This window comes from Hoplias malabaricus, chromosome 2 (assembly GCF_029633855.1).
Source record: "Hoplias malabaricus isolate fHopMal1 chromosome 2, fHopMal1.hap1, whole genome shotgun sequence".
In the NCBI taxonomy this organism is placed as follows: domain Eukaryota; kingdom Metazoa; phylum Chordata; class Actinopteri; order Characiformes; family Erythrinidae; genus Hoplias; species Hoplias malabaricus.
In genome coordinates, this window is record NC_089801.1 from 45,496,510 (window position 1) to 45,514,171 (window position 17,662).

At 40.3% G+C, this 17,662-nt stretch overlaps 1 protein-coding gene and 1 non-coding gene across 3 annotated transcripts; one reads left to right on the forward strand and one right to left on the reverse strand.

The window, feature by feature from the left end:
- Positions 1–70: 70 nt before the first annotated feature.
- Positions 71–12,942, reverse strand: fam114a1 (family with sequence similarity 114 member A1). 2 transcript variants are annotated; one of them, XM_066661227.1, is made up of 13 exons: positions 12,829–12,942; positions 10,769–11,062; positions 10,398–10,482; positions 9,978–10,168; positions 9,431–9,565; positions 6,780–6,932; positions 6,394–6,520; positions 4,689–4,774; positions 4,311–4,514; positions 3,793–3,932; positions 2,919–2,991; positions 2,726–2,779; positions 71–2,201 (listed from the first exon to the last, which is right to left on the reverse strand). In XM_066661227.1, the coding sequence occupies exons 2-13, from the start codon at positions 11,054–11,056 to the stop codon at positions 2,076–2,078; spliced, it is 1,662 nt and encodes a 553-aa protein (XP_066517324.1). In that variant the 5' UTR covers positions 11,057–11,062; positions 12,829–12,942; the 3' UTR covers positions 71–2,075. The 2 variants fall into 2 exon arrangements, with proteins under 2 accessions (XP_066517324.1, XP_066517325.1); XM_066661228.1 differs by lacking the exon at positions 12,829–12,942 and adding an exon at positions 11,670–11,901.
- A 1,300-nt stretch (positions 12,943–14,242) lies between these two features.
- trnap-agg (transfer RNA proline (anticodon AGG)) lies at positions 14,243–14,314 on the forward strand. Its single transcript has one exon. It is a non-coding gene; the product is annotated as a tRNA-Pro (tRNA).
- The last annotated feature ends 3,348 nt before the right edge of the window (positions 14,315–17,662 follow it).

Consider the following 17,662-nt stretch of genomic DNA (forward strand, 5'->3'; position numbering starts at 1 on the left):
CAGATGTGAGTTACAAATTATTTGCACAACTCTACCAGATTATGAAGTTTAAATATTTAATAAAGCACTGTGGCAGATTCCCTTCTTGAGTTACATTGCACAGAATGACATTTTTGGTCAACCTTAATAGTCCTAAATATTTTATTTACATTTACAGTTACTGCCATAGTGAAAGGCAAAATAGCAACAGCCACAAGCTACTGGCACTGAGATAAAGCACTTAAGGCAGTAAAGTGCAGACTGAAGGTACAAATTTATGTTTCTGATGCCTTGCAGATTAATGCCACAGATATTAAATGGTTAAACTGAAACATCAGTCCATAACAACAACATAATTTTAAAACACACACAGGTTTTCGGTGGCTTTCTATAGACGTCTATTACAGCAAAGTCACACAAACACATCAAGCCTTCAAGACGTTTTAATGTGAGAATGCAGCCACCACTGTAATTGCCAAAGGGCAACGCTCTGACTTGTCCAAGCATTAAATCCTTATTTAATCAGTGTAAATGCTCACAGATCTCCAGGAGCTCAGCGCCTTCAATCAAACAGGGCGGCAATTTCATGCAGATGTGTTCACATCCTCTCATTTCTGCCTGGGTCTGATTTATTATGCAATTCTCTGTAGCCTCTCTGCTGAACTTATAGACAACAAGATGTATTACTTTAGTGTTTAATCAGTCCTTTTTTTTTGATCATCAACTAATTGATCATTTTGCAATATTCATTCTGCCATACGTTGAACGGAACAACTCTTCGTAACACTTATTTAATGGTGTGTATTTTTAGACATATTTAAATATTAGCAAATACAGATACATTGATGTTCAGCTTAGAGTAGTGATGGACAACAATGTTGGATTCATATTAAGATAGCTGTGAAATCCTTTACTCATTTTACTGCATTTGATCTTCTGTAGAAAGAATAATCCAGACAGATGTAATCTTACATTTTATAAATGTTTATACATCACTTCTGACTGATAAGTACATAGAAAAATTAGATATTATCAATAGTGTACAATTCCGGTACTGGTAATTTCCCTATTTTGGAGTTTGGAATGATGTTGTCGCATTGTTAAAGCCTAAAAAGCTTCAAGAATAAAATTAAGTCACTACCAGAATTTTACTTTTCCAATTTCTTATCCTAATAATTTTGATTAATATATTACCACCACCATTCTCGAGTTGTTTCACTAGCACTTCCATTATTGGCATTGAAATTAGTTTTTAGAGATGGCTGTGAAAGGATGAAAGGGGTGTCAGTCATTTTTCCACAAACGGTCAACTGCACATTTGGTTCTATAATTCTGACTTTTTGACTTATTGACTAAATAATATTTTTACCTCAATTTTGCAGCTCCAAATCATTGTGATGCTCCACTGAGCTGTAATTAGGAGAATAGAGCCTCTGTAGTTAATATTCTGGGCTAAGCACTGCAGAGACTGTACTATGTAACTTTTTTCTTTCAGTTAAAACTAAATCATGCTCTGCAACTCTAGAGGGAGCCCAGGAGGAAACAAAGCCTACTCTTACTTAAAGTTGCTTTAAATCTGTTTAGCTATTGTCAGGAAAGCATACATGGATTTTGGCAAAATTCAGTGTGAATCAAAGTTAAAAGTGTCAAAGAGTCAAAAATACTGGCATAAACTTCAAGCGCATTATATCTATCAGTTTCAAATCAAGGCAGTGTATTTTTTTGGTCTGAATTGAATACTTTAAAAAATATTAAATTCATTATAGATTTGGTCTGTGCATTAAAAAGAAATGCAGATCATACAGAGTTGAACTCTAAAACCACTACACTACATAATATAGTCAGTCATTATGTCTGCATTTCTTTATACAGTAAGAGAACACACTTAAGGATACTAATATCAGGACTGGCACTAATAGGGCTTCCTAAATAAGTTATTATAATAAGTCTGTATTATATTCTGGATTAGCTTTTCTAAACATTTATATGTGGACTGTACACATAGATGCAGAAATCTGCACCTTTTGCAGGTTTTTTAGAGAAAGCATTGCACTGTACCATAAACACACACACAAATACACACACGAAGGGCGAGGTCAGTCTGTAGCAGCTGGTGCTGGGTCAGTTTTCGCTGAAATTTTGCTTGTATGAATGTGAGAAATCTGTAGAACTGGAAGCAGCAGCTGGAACGCGTTCTGGATATATGTAGTGCTGTTTGAGCCCTATAGACAGAAACACACACAATAAATGCATTGCCATACAAACAGACAGAATCAAATTGTCTAGTGCAAAATCAGAATCTACTTCAGTAAGGAAAAATAAGAGATTCCAACTCTTCCAAACGCAAAGGGTGGACACATTATATGGGTGTGACTTGTGCACAGCTCTGTATATACATATAGTATCTACATATATACACTAAAAACCAAAGATCTCATGACCCCTGGTAAAGTCATAAGTATTTACATCATCTTTAACAGTACAAAAAATGTACTCCTTAATTCTCATGTTGTTATGTTATGTCTTTCTCCAGCTCCACACTCTTTGTTATTAGCTGCATATACCACCAACACTGGGAAGATGAGGACATGTTTGTGTCTCCTCCGCTGGGTCTGTCACATCAGCTGACAGACATCTATGAGGGGCCTCACACTGTTGTGTAATAAGGCAAGGCTGGGACCATCCCACCCACCCAGAGAGCAAAGACAGTTGTGCTCTCTTATTCCAGTTTTGCACTTTTTATTACCTCAAGCATCACACTGTTCACCAAGGGGTTCAGCTCTTCTGCTTTTCTCTGACTCTAAAAAAATGCATATGAAAGAGAGAGAGAGAGAGAGAGAGAGAGAGAGAGAGAGAGAGAGTGTGACATCAGAATGATTGCCCATGATAATTTATTCCTTTCATACAACTGTGATAATAGAAGCTGGTCAGTTACTCACCCCTACAGTTAAAAGTGTGTCCGAAAACCTTTGCGCAAGGCAGCCCACCTCCTTACACATGGCGCAGGTCAACCTTAAACAAGAGATCAAACACTCTGCTTCATTTTATACTTATTTTGACTCATAGAAATTGTGAATTAAATGTGGTTAAATGAATTAAATTGTTTTAAATGGTTCCCAGTCTGTCCATTTCTATTAATACTGTTAAGAAGCTGTTCTGATTGACTGTCCTTCGTAAAGCAGCCCAAACTAAAACACTTTAACTTCAGAATGAAAGGGCAGGGCTAAACTGTGTTGGCTTTGTGACATCACAAAATCAGCAAATACAAAGCTTGCTATTTTTTGTCTTGTCATGTATTTATGGGTTGAGGTATTAAAAATAATTGATCTCAAATAATAGGTGTCCTAAAAAGTGTACTTTTTTGTGTAATGTATAATTGCATTTTAAAATTTAAATTTTCTCCTACTCTTTTGTCATTTTATTCTTTTGTGTTTATTAAAATAAATAAATAAATAAATAAAATAAAATAAATAAGCAAGCAAACTATTAATTATCAACTAACTGCAATTATCATGACTAACAAAAAATCTTTTTATTCAGAAGATTCTTCCTCACCATTTGCTGCTCTAAAGTGTCTCTGTGCGCTGGAAACCGTTCGAGTCAAAAGGAAAATTGGCTCGGTCTGACATTCCTTGATGGAACTCACAACGAATGCAAACTACTTATTTTAGGTTATTGTTCTTTACCATAAAATGACAAAGGAGCGGCAGATTGTTTGAATTTTGTATTAAATACGGTATACAATAATACTTTATATTTCTACACAATATATAGGCCCCTTAATGCATATCTTACTCTATTGTAAAAACACACCTGGACAGTATTGTAGCCTGTTGGACAGCTGGTTTCTCCACGTCCTGTCCATGCAAGATCAGTTCAGCCACCTTATGGAGTTGCTCTATACTGCGAGCTGTAACCTCGGCAAGACTGCCTACTGAGGACAGATACACAGTCTACACACATACAAACACACAAAGAAAAACACATACATCATTCAACTATACAGGTCTATAAACAGAAATGTATGCAACTTTACAGCATTAAAATGGTTTGGCATGGTATGTTTAAAACTTGCAAAGTGCATTGCTATGTATACCATGTAGCACTGATCAAAAATGGCCTACAATTATCAAAACAGATGGCTGCTTTTACAAACTTAGGTTAGGGGTTAGCTGACCATGTATGTGCAGTATTAGCTCCATTAGCCTCATAGCTCCAGTGTAAAACTATAGAAGTCTACTTCACACAACAGCCTTGCCTGGACTGTTTAGTTGTTTATAAAATAAGGGGAGCCAAACAAATAATTCTAAAACCCCACCCCCCTTTCTCACCTTCAGTTTGTTTATGGAGATGTTTTCCACTTTCTCCACCTTTTTCTCACTCCCTTCTTCAACCTTCCCCTCTCCAACTTCTTGTCCTGAGGTGGGTGAAGAGGCTGAACTATCTTCATTAATTTCTTCAGTTGTTTCCTTGCCAACATCCGTGGCAACAGACGTCTCCATGTCTTTCACCCAATCATACGCCTTCACACGGGCCTAAAGAACAATGAGGGGTATGAGTTATATACACAGAGAGAGCAGGTACGTTTGTGTGTATGTGTAAATGAATTCTATATGAACCCTGAGGATTTACACTTTCCTGTGGATATTAATATTGTATGTAATGTATGTGGATAGTAAATTATGTAGAATGAGAGAGTGAGAGAATACCTTGTTCAGTTTGTCTGGTGTAGCAGCAACATGCAGCTCAAACAGTAGCTCCGTAAGAACACTGACAAACTCTTCTCCATCAGCAGCTAAACAAACACACCCACATGAACACAACTGTCAGCTGTATTGCTCATACAGTACAAACAAAAAGCAAAATGAAAATGGATAGGTAAGGAATTAATCAGGTGGTTAGTTCATTCAAATTATGAAATTTAGATTAGGATTTGTTAATAAAGTATGACCACATTATTCTAAAAGTATCACATCCATTGGGTTGTCCTCTGGGTGGATCTGTCTGTGTGTGTGTGTGTGTGTGTGTGTGTGTGTGTGTGTGTGTGTGTGTGTGTCCTCTCTCTTTCTCATGGTGGGTAGGATGACTCCCCATCTCGGGTTAATTTTGGAAGTTATTTTGATTTAGTTTTAGTCTTAGGCTTTTTTTTTACACTAAAAGGTGTATTAGTTTATTTCTTATTTCAGACATAATTATTGTTGGTTTTAGTCTAGTTTAAGTCTATGTAAACAAAAAACATTTTAGTCCAGTCTTAGTCCATAAAAAATATATTAAAATAGGTTAAATTTAGTCATCTATTTTTAAATGCTTTACTATCTTAGAGATTTTATTACTAAATTTCATGAAACAATAGCCTAAAAGTTGTTAGATTTATGTAATATGGTTACATAAATACGGTTTGTGCAAATACATTTTTTATTTATTTAACATTTTCAAAGTTCACTGCAAACATATATGAAAAAAATTAAACTCTGTGAACCATTGGCCAACAGTTGACACAACACGCTAGATGCTCAAAGAGAAGATTCTTTGGAAGTCGACTTCTCACTAAAAATGTTTACTTTAAGCACGTTTGTTTTTCCCTCTGCTCACTGTTCAGATCTGATCCTCAAACAAGTCTATAATCCTTTAACACACAGCAAAAAAGAAGACACTGCAGTATTTGCTGCTATGTCACAAGATTATGGAGAATATAAAGGGTTTTACTTTAGGAGGGTGAGGCGAATTTAGTCAACTCTGTGATTTCAATCTATTTCTATCTTTAAAAAACACTTTCTTCCTCACAGTCCTGCAACAGTGGGCAGATATCACTCTGAAAATCCAAAGTTATTGTCAGAGTATTGTTCCAAAGCTGGTGTGCTGCAGTGTCTCTGTTCAAAGTGAGTGGTCAGGCGGTACAAAGTAAACATTTTTCATGAAGAGGAATTGACACCCATTGAATTGTTTCTTCAAGTGATCTCCCTGGCAACAGAAAACAGAGGGGGCATTTTCCTGTTTTTATTTCCTTATGATTTCTAGTTAGCAGTTTTGGGGTTGTGTTAATTGTATGTGTCTTTGTGAAACATTTGCTAGCTTTCATCCTTTTATCTCTATGATGATTTAGCTTAGCACACAATGCTAATCAGTATTGTGTACAATTTCAATACCTGTTAGCTACATTCCCCTAATAGCCTACACACCGAACAGCTGGGCAGATCAAGAATATTTGGGAATCAATATCAGGCTAAAATATGAGTTTGATTTGCATCTCATTCAGACTGTAATTCTGATTTGTAAATACAGTTTTAACAATGATCATTATCACAGTATTATTCTTGATTTTGGACTGGGTTGTAAGATTTTGAGCTGGATCTTTCTGTTCTGCTCGGGACTCACAGAGAGGGTTGAAAGAGTGAATTTGGGAATAAAGATCACCGTTTTCCTCCGCACTCCTTTCCTCCTCCTCTTCCTCCCTAGCGATGAAGATCTCCTTAATCTCAATCAGCTCCTTTTTCACAAGCTCCAGCTGCTCATCCTCCAAGGAGGCGAGAGAGGCCTGGACCTGTGGGAGAAGAGAACAAGAGAACGGAATAGAAGAGGACGAAAGAGAGGAGAGACAAAAACATGAAGGGCTTAGCGTCTCGAAGGGGAAGAGCAATGGGATGAGAAATGGGAATTAGGACATGACAACTGCCAGAAGTCTTTGAAGAAAAACTTACGACTGCACTGACCTGTTTTTCTTCCTTCTGTCTGTGTGTCTTTATATGTGTGTGTGTGTGTGTGCGTGTGTGTGTGTGCATGTATGTTTAAGACATGCTCACCTTCCCCTCGCTCTCATTGGACAGTATCTCCAGAGCTTCCAGGTGGGACAGGCCTTGGTAATCATCAAACAGGATGCTGTAATGAGCCGTGGGTTCAGACGCCATCTGACTACTCAGCTTATCTTGCTCTTTCTCTTTAGCTTCCTTCAGCATCTGCACACATCAAGGGCACAAGTTCAGAGTTTCAGTACTTATACTGAACACATAAAAGTGGCTGAGACATTACAGAATTAGTAAAATATAGCATACATTAAAATATGTAGTATAAGGAATGAAGAATTCAGTTCACAGATTCACAGAGAGCATTTCAGATGAGGTCAGTAATGCAGAGATATTCTTAAAAAGAGCTGCATAGTAAGTTGCTTTAAAATTGTGTGTCAGTTTGATTTAAACTATTTTTAGAGAATATTATTTTTATTGCTTTACACATCAAGGAACCCTGATCAAAAATTTTCAGTGTAAGCGAAAATCTATAGTGCATCGAATTAGTAAAATATTGGTATGTTTTAACTCCTTGTGGCTAGTCTCCTAGTGGTCAACAGCTTTGTTCAACCTTTTTTATTAATATAATAAAAATAAGTAGGAGTCTTAGCAACACTAGACTTCCTCTCAGGGTTGGTGTGATGGGCACTCGTCCCTCCATCTCCCTGCTCACAGTGCTAACAATCATGGGCATCTGTGTTGATGGGGCAGGTCTGGACAGGAATTGTTAGACTGTCTGATAACACTGCATTATCAGCAGCATGAACGGAAGGAAGTAAAGAAATGGCTTAAACCAGACACCCAGTCTATTGAGAACTGATATGATATTATCTATTAAACGTTAGTAATGGTAATAATCACATTTTGATTAGGCTCCAAGACAACAAATGACCAAACAAAAACCTAAAGGCTGAATCACAGTGTGAAAGAAAGAAAATTGGTTGATATGCAAATAAAAAAAGACTTATGGCACTGTGATTGACAGCTAATGGATGTTAAGGCATCATTGCACACTATTAATTTTGCAAACTTTAATGCATTAAAAAATGTTTTAACACAAATGAATATTTTACAAAATGTGGCTACATCTTCCTCCCATAATTCACTCCTTGTACAGAACCTAGCAACATTTTAGCATTTTATGTAGTGACACAAACACACTGAGCTCAGAAGGTAGATTAAATTTTATTAATGCTGAAAATTTTATTTTAATATCAATCTCTCATCTTCTTATTCCTCTCTCTTACACACACATACACAGACACACACACACACACACTCAGAGCTGATGCTCCTGTGCAAAAGTTCAGCACCTTTCCACTCTTAACTAATTTAATCCATCCATTTATCTCTTAAAATGTTGTTGAAGTTAAAATGTGGAAGTGTTTTATGGTTTGAGCCCTGAGCTGTGCCACAGTAGCATCAATTTTTCCCTTTAAAGTTTCTGTGTCCAAGCTTTCATGACACGTTCGATGCTAAAGCTCGCCCTGAAACCTCTACTCAGCAAATTAAGAAACTGTACATTTAAAAGTGTAAATTAAAAAATGATCAAAACTACATAAAGATATTATAATAAAGTAAAAAAAAACTGTTTACTCTAGTCAGATTGTCTTGCACTTCACGTTATATATTTATTTGTTTTATCAAAAAAATTCAAGTACTACCAATTTATCCTGTGATTAATCATGATTATCGAAATTAAATTATCAAAAACGACACCAGCTTCAGGATCCTGGGATTGTGGGTTCACCTCCTGCTCTGGGTGTCTGTCTGTGAGGAGTTTAGTGTGTTCTCCTCGTGTCTGCGTTGGTTTTCTACGAGTACTCCGGTTTCCTACCACACATTGTTAGGTGGATTGGCGACTCAAAAAAAGTGTCCATAGGTGTGGGTGAATGTGTGAGTGTATGTCGTCCTGTGAAGGACTAGCGTCCCCTCCAGGGTGTGTTCCTGCCTTGCGGCCAGTGATTCCGGGTAGGCTCCGGACCCACCAAGACCCTGAACTGGATAAGCGCTTACAGACACATGAATGTGTTGATCTTACATTGGTTGTTTTTATTTTACATTTCAATTACACACATTTCTCCGGCTCAACATTAGTTGAAGCCCCATGTTAATATCCCACTGTGTGTGTGTGTGTGTGTGTGTGTGTGTGTGTGTGAGGTGGGTGAGTGAGAGAGAGAGAGAGAGAGAGAGAGAGAATGTGTGTGTGTGTTTGCTTTCAGAGAGGGAAACAGGAAGAGTGTGTGTGTTAGTAGAAGCCCAGAGAGCCGGTTGTGTTTATGTGAGTGAGCGAGAAATAGAGAGAGGAAAAACATGATTAATTGTGAACAGCCCTAATATCTTTGATGTGTAAAATGAGATGCATTTGAATATTTTCACTCAAGGCCAGACAAGTATGCGCTTCATTCACTCAACAGAAAAGATTTTACAATCCGAGTGCCTCTCAAATCATCTAAACACAACTTCATAAAGCAAACTCCATTGAGTTTTACATTTGTGAATTATATTGCATATTATTTCATTTGTTACAATAGATTAGAACATTCCAGTATCAGTATGATGGATTCCCTACATATTTGTAAGAAGATTAACAAACACAAAAACATCAGGCAATCCAAGTACAACAATTTCAAACATGATCATTTCAAGAGAACAGTCAGTGGTCTCACCTGGGATAGCGAGACGGTTCTCTGCATCAGGATTTTGGTTTTCTTGAAGCCAGGGTCACTCTCAGCCAACACTGTCATTGTCTTCTTCCCAATGAACTCCAGTGCATCCAGACCTCCAGTCAGAACTGACTTACCCTAAGAGATTCAAGAAGAAAATGGACTCTGTGTTGCAGAAATGTAGAGTTTTAGGAACTAAAACATGGATGGTATTACTGACTCCATTACAGTCTGTCTGTTTGTGGCAGGAGGGTAAGCCTGGGCCAAAACTTGGTCTTATATAAGAGCAATGTTTTAAATGACACCACAGAATTCACACCCTAAGGTGTCATGCTACGGGGCTTTATAGCGCATGCTTGGTGACCTCATGTGTAGCGGCCCACATTAGGAACAACTTTAACTAACGGGGTGCCTACAAACTTTTAGACTTGATAAGCGGCAATTATTCTGGAGGGCTCAAATAATAAATAGCCCTGGTATCTAAGCAAAGGCAAAACATTACTATCAAGTAACAGACGGACAGAGGGATGGATCATAAAGCTGGTCTCACAGTGTTCTGCACAGCGCTGGTGATAGTGGACAGCACTCCTCTCTGTGACCCCTCAGTCTGACCAGTCTGATCTGGTTCTGTGGGTCCCATCTCTGGATGCTCTTCAGCCTCCTGAGCTTCCTCACAAGTAGACGATTGACGGATCCTCAAAGCCACGCCTGCTTTCTCACGCACAGTACTTATTCCCTGACCTGGACATTCACAGAGGACAAAACTCATGGATTTTTGTACTCAGGGTTTTTCCACTCAGTTTTGTAAAATATTTTAGTATTATTATGCTGAAGGGTGTGTTAATGTAAAGGGGTTCATGGTTGTGATAGAAGGTGGATATCACTAGAAGGTTCTGTAAGGCACTGCCCCATTGTGAGGGTTTCTATGGTAACAGATCTACAGTAACAGGGTTGCTATGGAGAGACTCACCTACTGTGGATGTGGCGCTGGTCAGTAGTGACTTCCCCCAGGATCCCCATCCACTCCAAGCTTTTGATGGTGAGTGCTCTGAGGGCTGAGAAACAGTATTCAGACACACAGAAACACACACACACACACACACACAAACATACACACAAGCTTTGTGGAAAACTCAAATCGATATCATTTCTTTCCTGAACTCAAACTTTGGTTAGTCATGGTTGATGCCTTAAATTTTCTTCTTCAGTTTTGTATTTTTACAGCATGTGTACAGTGTCAGAATAAAATAAGGAATTCTATTAGAAATAGAGACATAAAAATTTGGTGGCCTGAGCAAATTATATGAATAAATGATGTAAATATGATGTAGTAATCTGTACCTCCTCTTCAGCAGTGTCCTGGTCCAAGCTCACAGATTCGCTGCATTCAGTCACCTGACCCACAGCGCTTTCCTCTGATTGGTCGTGAAGAGGCTCTCCAGCCTGGACAGCTGACCCCAGCTCTTCAGTGCCCTCATTGTCCTGCTGAGGCTGGGATGAAGCCAATGAGAGTGAAGCATCGGAAAAAGGCTCATCATTATTGGAAGCAAGTTTAGAAGAATGTTCATCTATCACGTCAATAGGGTCAGAGAGTGTTGGGGGGTCTCCCACTGCACCCTCTTGTGACATGGTGCTCTGTAAACATACAAAATAAAGAAAGAATATATAGTTGATCAGTTTTAATGGTTAAAAAAAAAAAGAAAGAAAACACTTTAAACAATTACTCCTGCTTTTCCAACATAATTTCCTGGACCCATCAATCCATCTATAGTCTATAACATTTAATATTTTTTGTTGTTGTTTTTACTGAATAAAGCTGGATAATTAAAGCTTGTAAAACATTACAATCATGTAGCAGATGTTATCAATAATTTTGACTTTTTTCCGTCAAAAACTAGCATTTAGCTGTTGCTGCTGCTAACTATTCGTACTACTGGCAGAGACCTGTTTCGCACTGAGAGACATACCTATGATTTCCATAAAGCTTAGAGTGTTCTTTTTATCACAAAATTCAAAACATGACTGACTGACTGCACTGTCAAATACTTCGTCCTTAGTTGTTAATCTAACGTGCAAGACATTTAGCTCCAGAAGTCCTAACCAGTGAAAGAACTTGCTTAGCTATTCCAGCTTAAGGCTTTCTGCTTTCTCACGCACAGTACTTATGAGTAAAGTCTGGAAGATTAGAGACCTTGAGACACAAACATACAGCTTGGTTGTTATTTTATTTCTAAATATTTACCTGTTTTTTTTCCAGCCAAAACTTTACAATGAAATAATGGTACTTCTACAACACACTGGGGCAGCCATTGCCCATCATTCCCAAATGAAGGCCTCCGGCCTGCAGAGATACCCAAGAATTCTAAAGCTCACGGATTCAATTCCCTGGACCAGCAGGAAAAATGGGGGCTGGGGAAGTGAGGGAGTACCTTCGGTAAGTGCTCTTGAGGAAAATACATAAACCCCTTTCTGATGGCTGGCTGCTGCTTTGTGTTTGTGTGCTCACCACCCCTGGTGCACTAGTCTTCACAGCCACAGATAGGTTAAATATGGAGGTACAATTCGATTTTACTGCTGAGCAATATCATCATCTCCCACATAAAAGTGTCCATTCTTTCAAAATAAAGTTAAAAACACACTCACATATTTTACAGATCTCATTAAGCCCTCTTGGCAAAATGGTGTGTAATATCATACTATAGTACTAAAAATGGAATTTGTGACCTAAGCTCATGGATCAAAGGTTCCATTAAGCAACACAATCAGAGCCGTATGGTGATTGAATGGCTCTGTGTGTATGTATGATATGTATGTGTGTATATTATATATTATGCATGTGTATATATATATATATATATATAGAGAGAGAGAGAGAGAGAGAGAGAGAGAGTCCGCAAACGCCATCAGTTTAGTTGTAGCACCATCTAGTGGTTATTTTATATAAATACAACACATCTTGCTAACTTTTTGAAAAAGATTTCAACAAAAACCCACTGTCAAATAAATTACAGTCAGAATTACTATAGAAACCTCTTCAAATCTGAGATAATATTATTGTACAGAAGGTTACTGAAAGTACTGACAGCTGAAATGTAGCTTGAGTGAAATCATGCAAGCGTCCATTACAAAAATAATTGGTTTTAAAACAGCAAATCTTTTTAAAGTCAGACAATTTGCAGATGTCTGCTGTGAACGCGCTCATGATCATCATCATCATCACTATCATAATATCACTATACTGTCATTAACAATTAACTTTTCACAACAGACATCAATACAAACAAAAAGCAAGACCAAAGCACGTGACTTTTAAACCGCTGTGTGCAGGCGAGTCGTTCAAATAGAAGGAAATGTGTCTTATAGAGAAATAAAGAGAGATAAATAGACCACTGTGTATTTACCGGTGTATGAGGGTCTCACGGAGCTGTGGCTCTTTCCGCCCAGGCGCGCGCCACGTCGGCACCGGACCACGTGTCGTGGCGGAGTGACGTCACGTCAACTTTGGCAGCTATTCTAAATATTTAAAAGTCACATAAATGTTCATATTTTTACAGAATGTGAATCCTACACTTCATTTTCATTTTGACCCTGACACTGACACTGACCCAGAACAGATGCCACAGCATTTTTAACAATCCTCAGTGTCTAGAGCCTAATTATAGTTAATGTAAACAAAAATACTCTGATACGCTAATAACAACACGAACCTGAAAAAAAAAACATTAACGAAATGATTTGTTCATTCCCTAAACTTTTACTTAACTGATAGAATTGCAAAGAACAGATGTCTAATGTTTGCACCTGTAATCAGAATTTGACACACTCTCCAAAAAAAAACAAAACATTGGGACAGAGGAAAAATAAGAGCACAAAATATACAGTATTCAAGCTGCACCTTTCTGAAACATCCCACTACAAACAGGTGAAAATAAAATGTATAAAACCCATCCACTAAAACGGAATGTCACCGGAATGATCAGGACCTTCAAACCCTCAGACGGCAGGAGATGAGAAAGCTGCTGGGATCAACAGCCACATGAACTCGGAAGGTTTTTGAAAAATGTTAAAACAGTCATGTGTTTATGTCATGAAATGCAAATTCTTAAACCAGGAGAAAGCCATCAACACTTTGCAGGAATGCTGCAGAGTTCTCTTGGCCCAAGCTCATCTCAGAAGGTTTCAGGTTGTTATTAGGAAAAACAGAGGTTGTGGCATAAACCTAGTGGGTTATATTCAGACAATCAGGGTGTTCAGTAAAAGAAAAATTGAAGGGCTACTCTTTGCACTTCTGTCACTGTAATAAAGGTACAAGAGAATAATAATAATTTAAAAAACTGAATTTATTGGACTTTACCCAATATCCAATGTAAATTTTAGATTTTTTGTTTTATAAATCTTAGAATCCAGTGTTAAATTGAATTATGTCATTGATGCAGTCACTCAATAATATGTTTCACTTAAATGGGAGATGTTTCTCAAACCAGGACTGATCAGTTAGACAGAGGGTTAGATGTAAGGTCAGTCCTACAACAGAGCGTTATATAGCGCCCACAACACTGAAGTGTAGATTTATTCCTCAGAAAACTGTGAAAACGGTGTCTATCAACATCCAGTAAGATTCGTACAACTAACACACCACTTTATTCAGGAAAAGGCACTGTGCTGTATTTTATGTCTTTAGATAATCATTTTCGCGCGTGTGTGTAAGCGCTGACTGTACGATGAAGAGTTCACACAGTTAAATGATAAAATTACACTTACAGGTGCCTTTTCGGATTCGTGTTAGTGAAATTCTGCAGCAACGCTTCCGTGAGTGGCTCGTTGGTCTAGGGGTATGATTCTCGCTTAGGGTGCGAGAGGTCCCGGGTTCAAATCCCGGACGAGCCCAACTTTTTCACCTGATTACTACTCTACGTAAAAGAGTAGTAAACACTAAAATACAAATCTGATTAATCACCTCTATAAATTGACTTACAACGGATTTGTTTAAATGTTCAGCACTGATTCCAGCAGGATATTGTTTTATTTCAGGACTTTAGACTCCGTCCTGTCCTCTGAAAAGACAAGCACTTTTAAATGCTGTAAATAGGATGTACGTCTAGCTGCTGTTACCTCAGGCACCTGTCCTTCATGTTGCTTTCTCAGTTGGGTTTAACAGTTATAAATCATAACCATTATCTTCAGTTTAGCAGGTCTTTAGGCCTAAAATACATTTCCCATTCCAAGTTTTATATATCTACAAGATTAATACCCCTGGAAATACGCAAAATGCAAGTCCCAAGACAGAAATTTATATTAATTTTTTTGTATGCAGGTTTCACTGAGAGCTGAAAATAATTATCGGAGAATATTTAATTTAAGTTAAATAAAATTTAATAAATATTTGTATTGTTTTAATAATAAATAGTAAAAATTACATTTGTATTCAGTTGTTTACATTGGTTAAGACTTTAGGAGCAAGAGAGCAGCTTTAAACATTTGTATTATACCAAAATACTTAGGAAACAATAAAGTAATTAATAAATAACAGATTGTGATTTTAAAAAGTGGAATCTTTATGGAAGCCAGGAGGGCACCTCCAACTGAATCTTCCATCCATCCATTATCCATCGCTTATCTGGATCCGGGTGGCGGGGGAAGCAGTCGTAGCAAAGAAACCCAGACCTCCCTCTCCCCAGCCACCGCCTCCAGCACCTCTGGGGGTATACCGAGGCGTTCCCAGGCCAGTCGAGACATGTAGTCTCTCCAGCGTGTTCTTGGTCTGCCCTGGGGCCTCCTCCCCGTTGGACATGCCCGGAACACCTCACCAGGAAGGCGTCCAGGAGGCATCCGAACCAGATGCCTGAACCACCTCAACTGGCTCCTCTCGACGTGGAGGAGCAGCGCTCCACTCCGAGTCTCTCTTGGATGTCCGAGCTCCTAACCCTGTCTCTAAGGGAGAGTCCAGACATCCTGCGGAGAAAACTAATTTCAGCCGCTTGTACCTGCGATCTCATTCTTTCGGTCACTACCCAAAGCTCGTGACCATAGGTTACGAACGGTAAATCGAGAGCTTTGCTTTTCTGCTCAGCTCTCTCTTCACCACAACGGACCGGTACAGAGCCCGCATTACTGCTGACACTGCACCAATCCGCCTGTCAATCTCACGCTCCATCTTTCCCTCACTCGTGAACAAGACCCCGAGGTATTTAAACTCCTCCACTTGAGGCAGGATCTCACTTCCAACCTGGAGAGAGCACTCCACCCTTTTCCGACTGAGTACCATGGACTCGGACTTGGAGGTGCTGATCCTCATCCCTACCGCTTCAAACTGGAGATCCCGGCTCGATGAAGCCAACAAGACCACATCATCCGCAAAAAGCAGACATGGAATCCTGAGACCACCGAACCGGACACCCTCTGCCACTTGGCTACGCCGAGAAATTCTGTCCATAAAAATTATGAACAGAACCAGTGGCCCTGACGGAGTCCAACTCCAACTGGAAACCATTCGGACTTACTGCCAGCCATACGAACCAGACTCCTGCTCTGTTTATACAGGGACTGGATGGCTCGTAGCAAAGAGCCCCCAAACAGAATACCCTGAGGGACACGGTCGAATGCCTTCTCCAGATCCACAAAACACATGTAGACTGGTTGAGCAAACTCCCATGCACCCTCCAGGATCCTAGCGAGGGTAAAGAGCTGGTCCTGTGTTCCACAGCCGGGGCGGAATCCGCATTGTTCCTCCTGGATCCGAGGTTCAACTATCAGTCGGACTCTCTTCTCCAGTACCCCCGCATAGACCTTACCGGTGAGGCTGAGGAGTGTGATCCCCTATAGTTGGAACACACCCTCCGATCCCCCTTTTTAAAAAGGGGAACCACCACCCCAGTTTGCCAGTCCAGAGGCACTGCCCCCGATGACCACGCGATGTTGCAAAGACGTGTCAGCCAGGACAGCCCCACAACATCCAGAGCCTTGAGGAACCCGGAGCGAACTTCATCCACCCCCGGAGCCCTACCGCCAAGGAGTTTCCCTACCACCTCAGCCACCTCAGCCCCAGTGATAGACGAGCCCCCTCCTGGGTCCCCAAACTCTGCTTCCTCTGCGGAAGACGTGCTGGTGGGATTGAGAAGATCCTTGAAGTAGTCCTTCCACTGCCTAATGACGTCCCCAGTCGAGGTCAACAGTTCCCCACCCCCACCATATAAAGTGTTGGTGGAAAACCGCTTTCCCCTCCTGAGTCGCCTGATGGTTTGCCAGAAACTTCTCGGAGCCAACCAAAAGTCGTTTTCCATGTTCTCACCGAACTCCTCAACACCTGAGTTTTTGCCTCAGCGACAGCCGAAGCCATGAGCCGCTTGGCTACCCGGTACCCGTCGGCTGCCTCCGGAGTCCCCCGAGCCAACCAGGCTTGATAGAACTCTATCTTTAGCTTGACAGCCTCCCTCACCCGGGGTCTCCACCACCGAGTGCGGGGATTGCCACCCCGACAGGCACCGACAACCTTGCAGCCACAGCTCCGTTCAGCCGCCTCAACAATGGAGGTCCGGAACATGGCCCACTCTGACTCAATGTCACCAGCCTCCCCCCGGGATGCAGTCGAAGCTCTGCCGCATGTGAGAGTTGAAGATCTTTCTGACAGGTTCCTCTGCCAAACGTTCCCAGCAAACCCTCAGCATATGTTTGGGCCTGCCAGGTCTGTCCGGCATCCTCCCCCGCCATCTGATCCAACTCACCACAAGGTGGTGATCAGTTGACAGCTCAGCGCCTCTCTTCACCCAAGTGTCCAGAACATATGGCCGCAGGTCTGATGATACAACTATAAAGTCGATCATCGAAACGCGGCCTAGGGTATCCTGATGCCAGGTGTACTTGTGGACACCCTTATGCTCGAACATGGTATTCGTAAAGGACAAACTGTGACGGGCACAGAAATCCAATAACTGAACACCACTCGGGTTCAGATCAGCGGGGCCGTTCCTCCCAATCACGCCCCTCCAGGTCTCACTGTCATTACATGACTGTCACATAGTGTTGAAGTCCCCCAGCAGAACAATGGAGTCCCCAGAATGAGTGTTCTCCAGCACCCCTTCTAGGGTCCCCAAAAAGGCATGGTACTCTGAACTGCTGTTCGGTGCATAAGCACAAACAACAGTCAGAGCCCTTTCCCCAACCCGAAGGTGCAGGGAAATTACCCTCTCGTCCACTGGGGTAAACCCCAACGTACAGGCGCTAAGCCGGGGGGCTATG

What these genes read in the sequence shown, in the direction of transcription:
- fam114a1 (XM_066661227.1), bottom strand. Translation starts at nt 11,056, where the DNA reads ATGTCACAAGAGGGTGCAGTGGGAGACCCCCCAACACTCTCTGACCCT. An exon ending in CCAGCGCTGTGCAGAACACT is followed by an intron (nt 9,566 to 9,977) that starts GTGAGACCAGCT and finishes TGAATCTCTTAG; the next exon opens with GGTAAGTCAGTTCTGACTGG. An exon ending in GAACCGTCTCGCTATCCCAG is followed by an intron (nt 6,933 to 9,430) that starts GTGAGACCACTG and finishes TGATGTGTGCAG; the next exon opens with ATGCTGAAGGAAGCTAAAGA.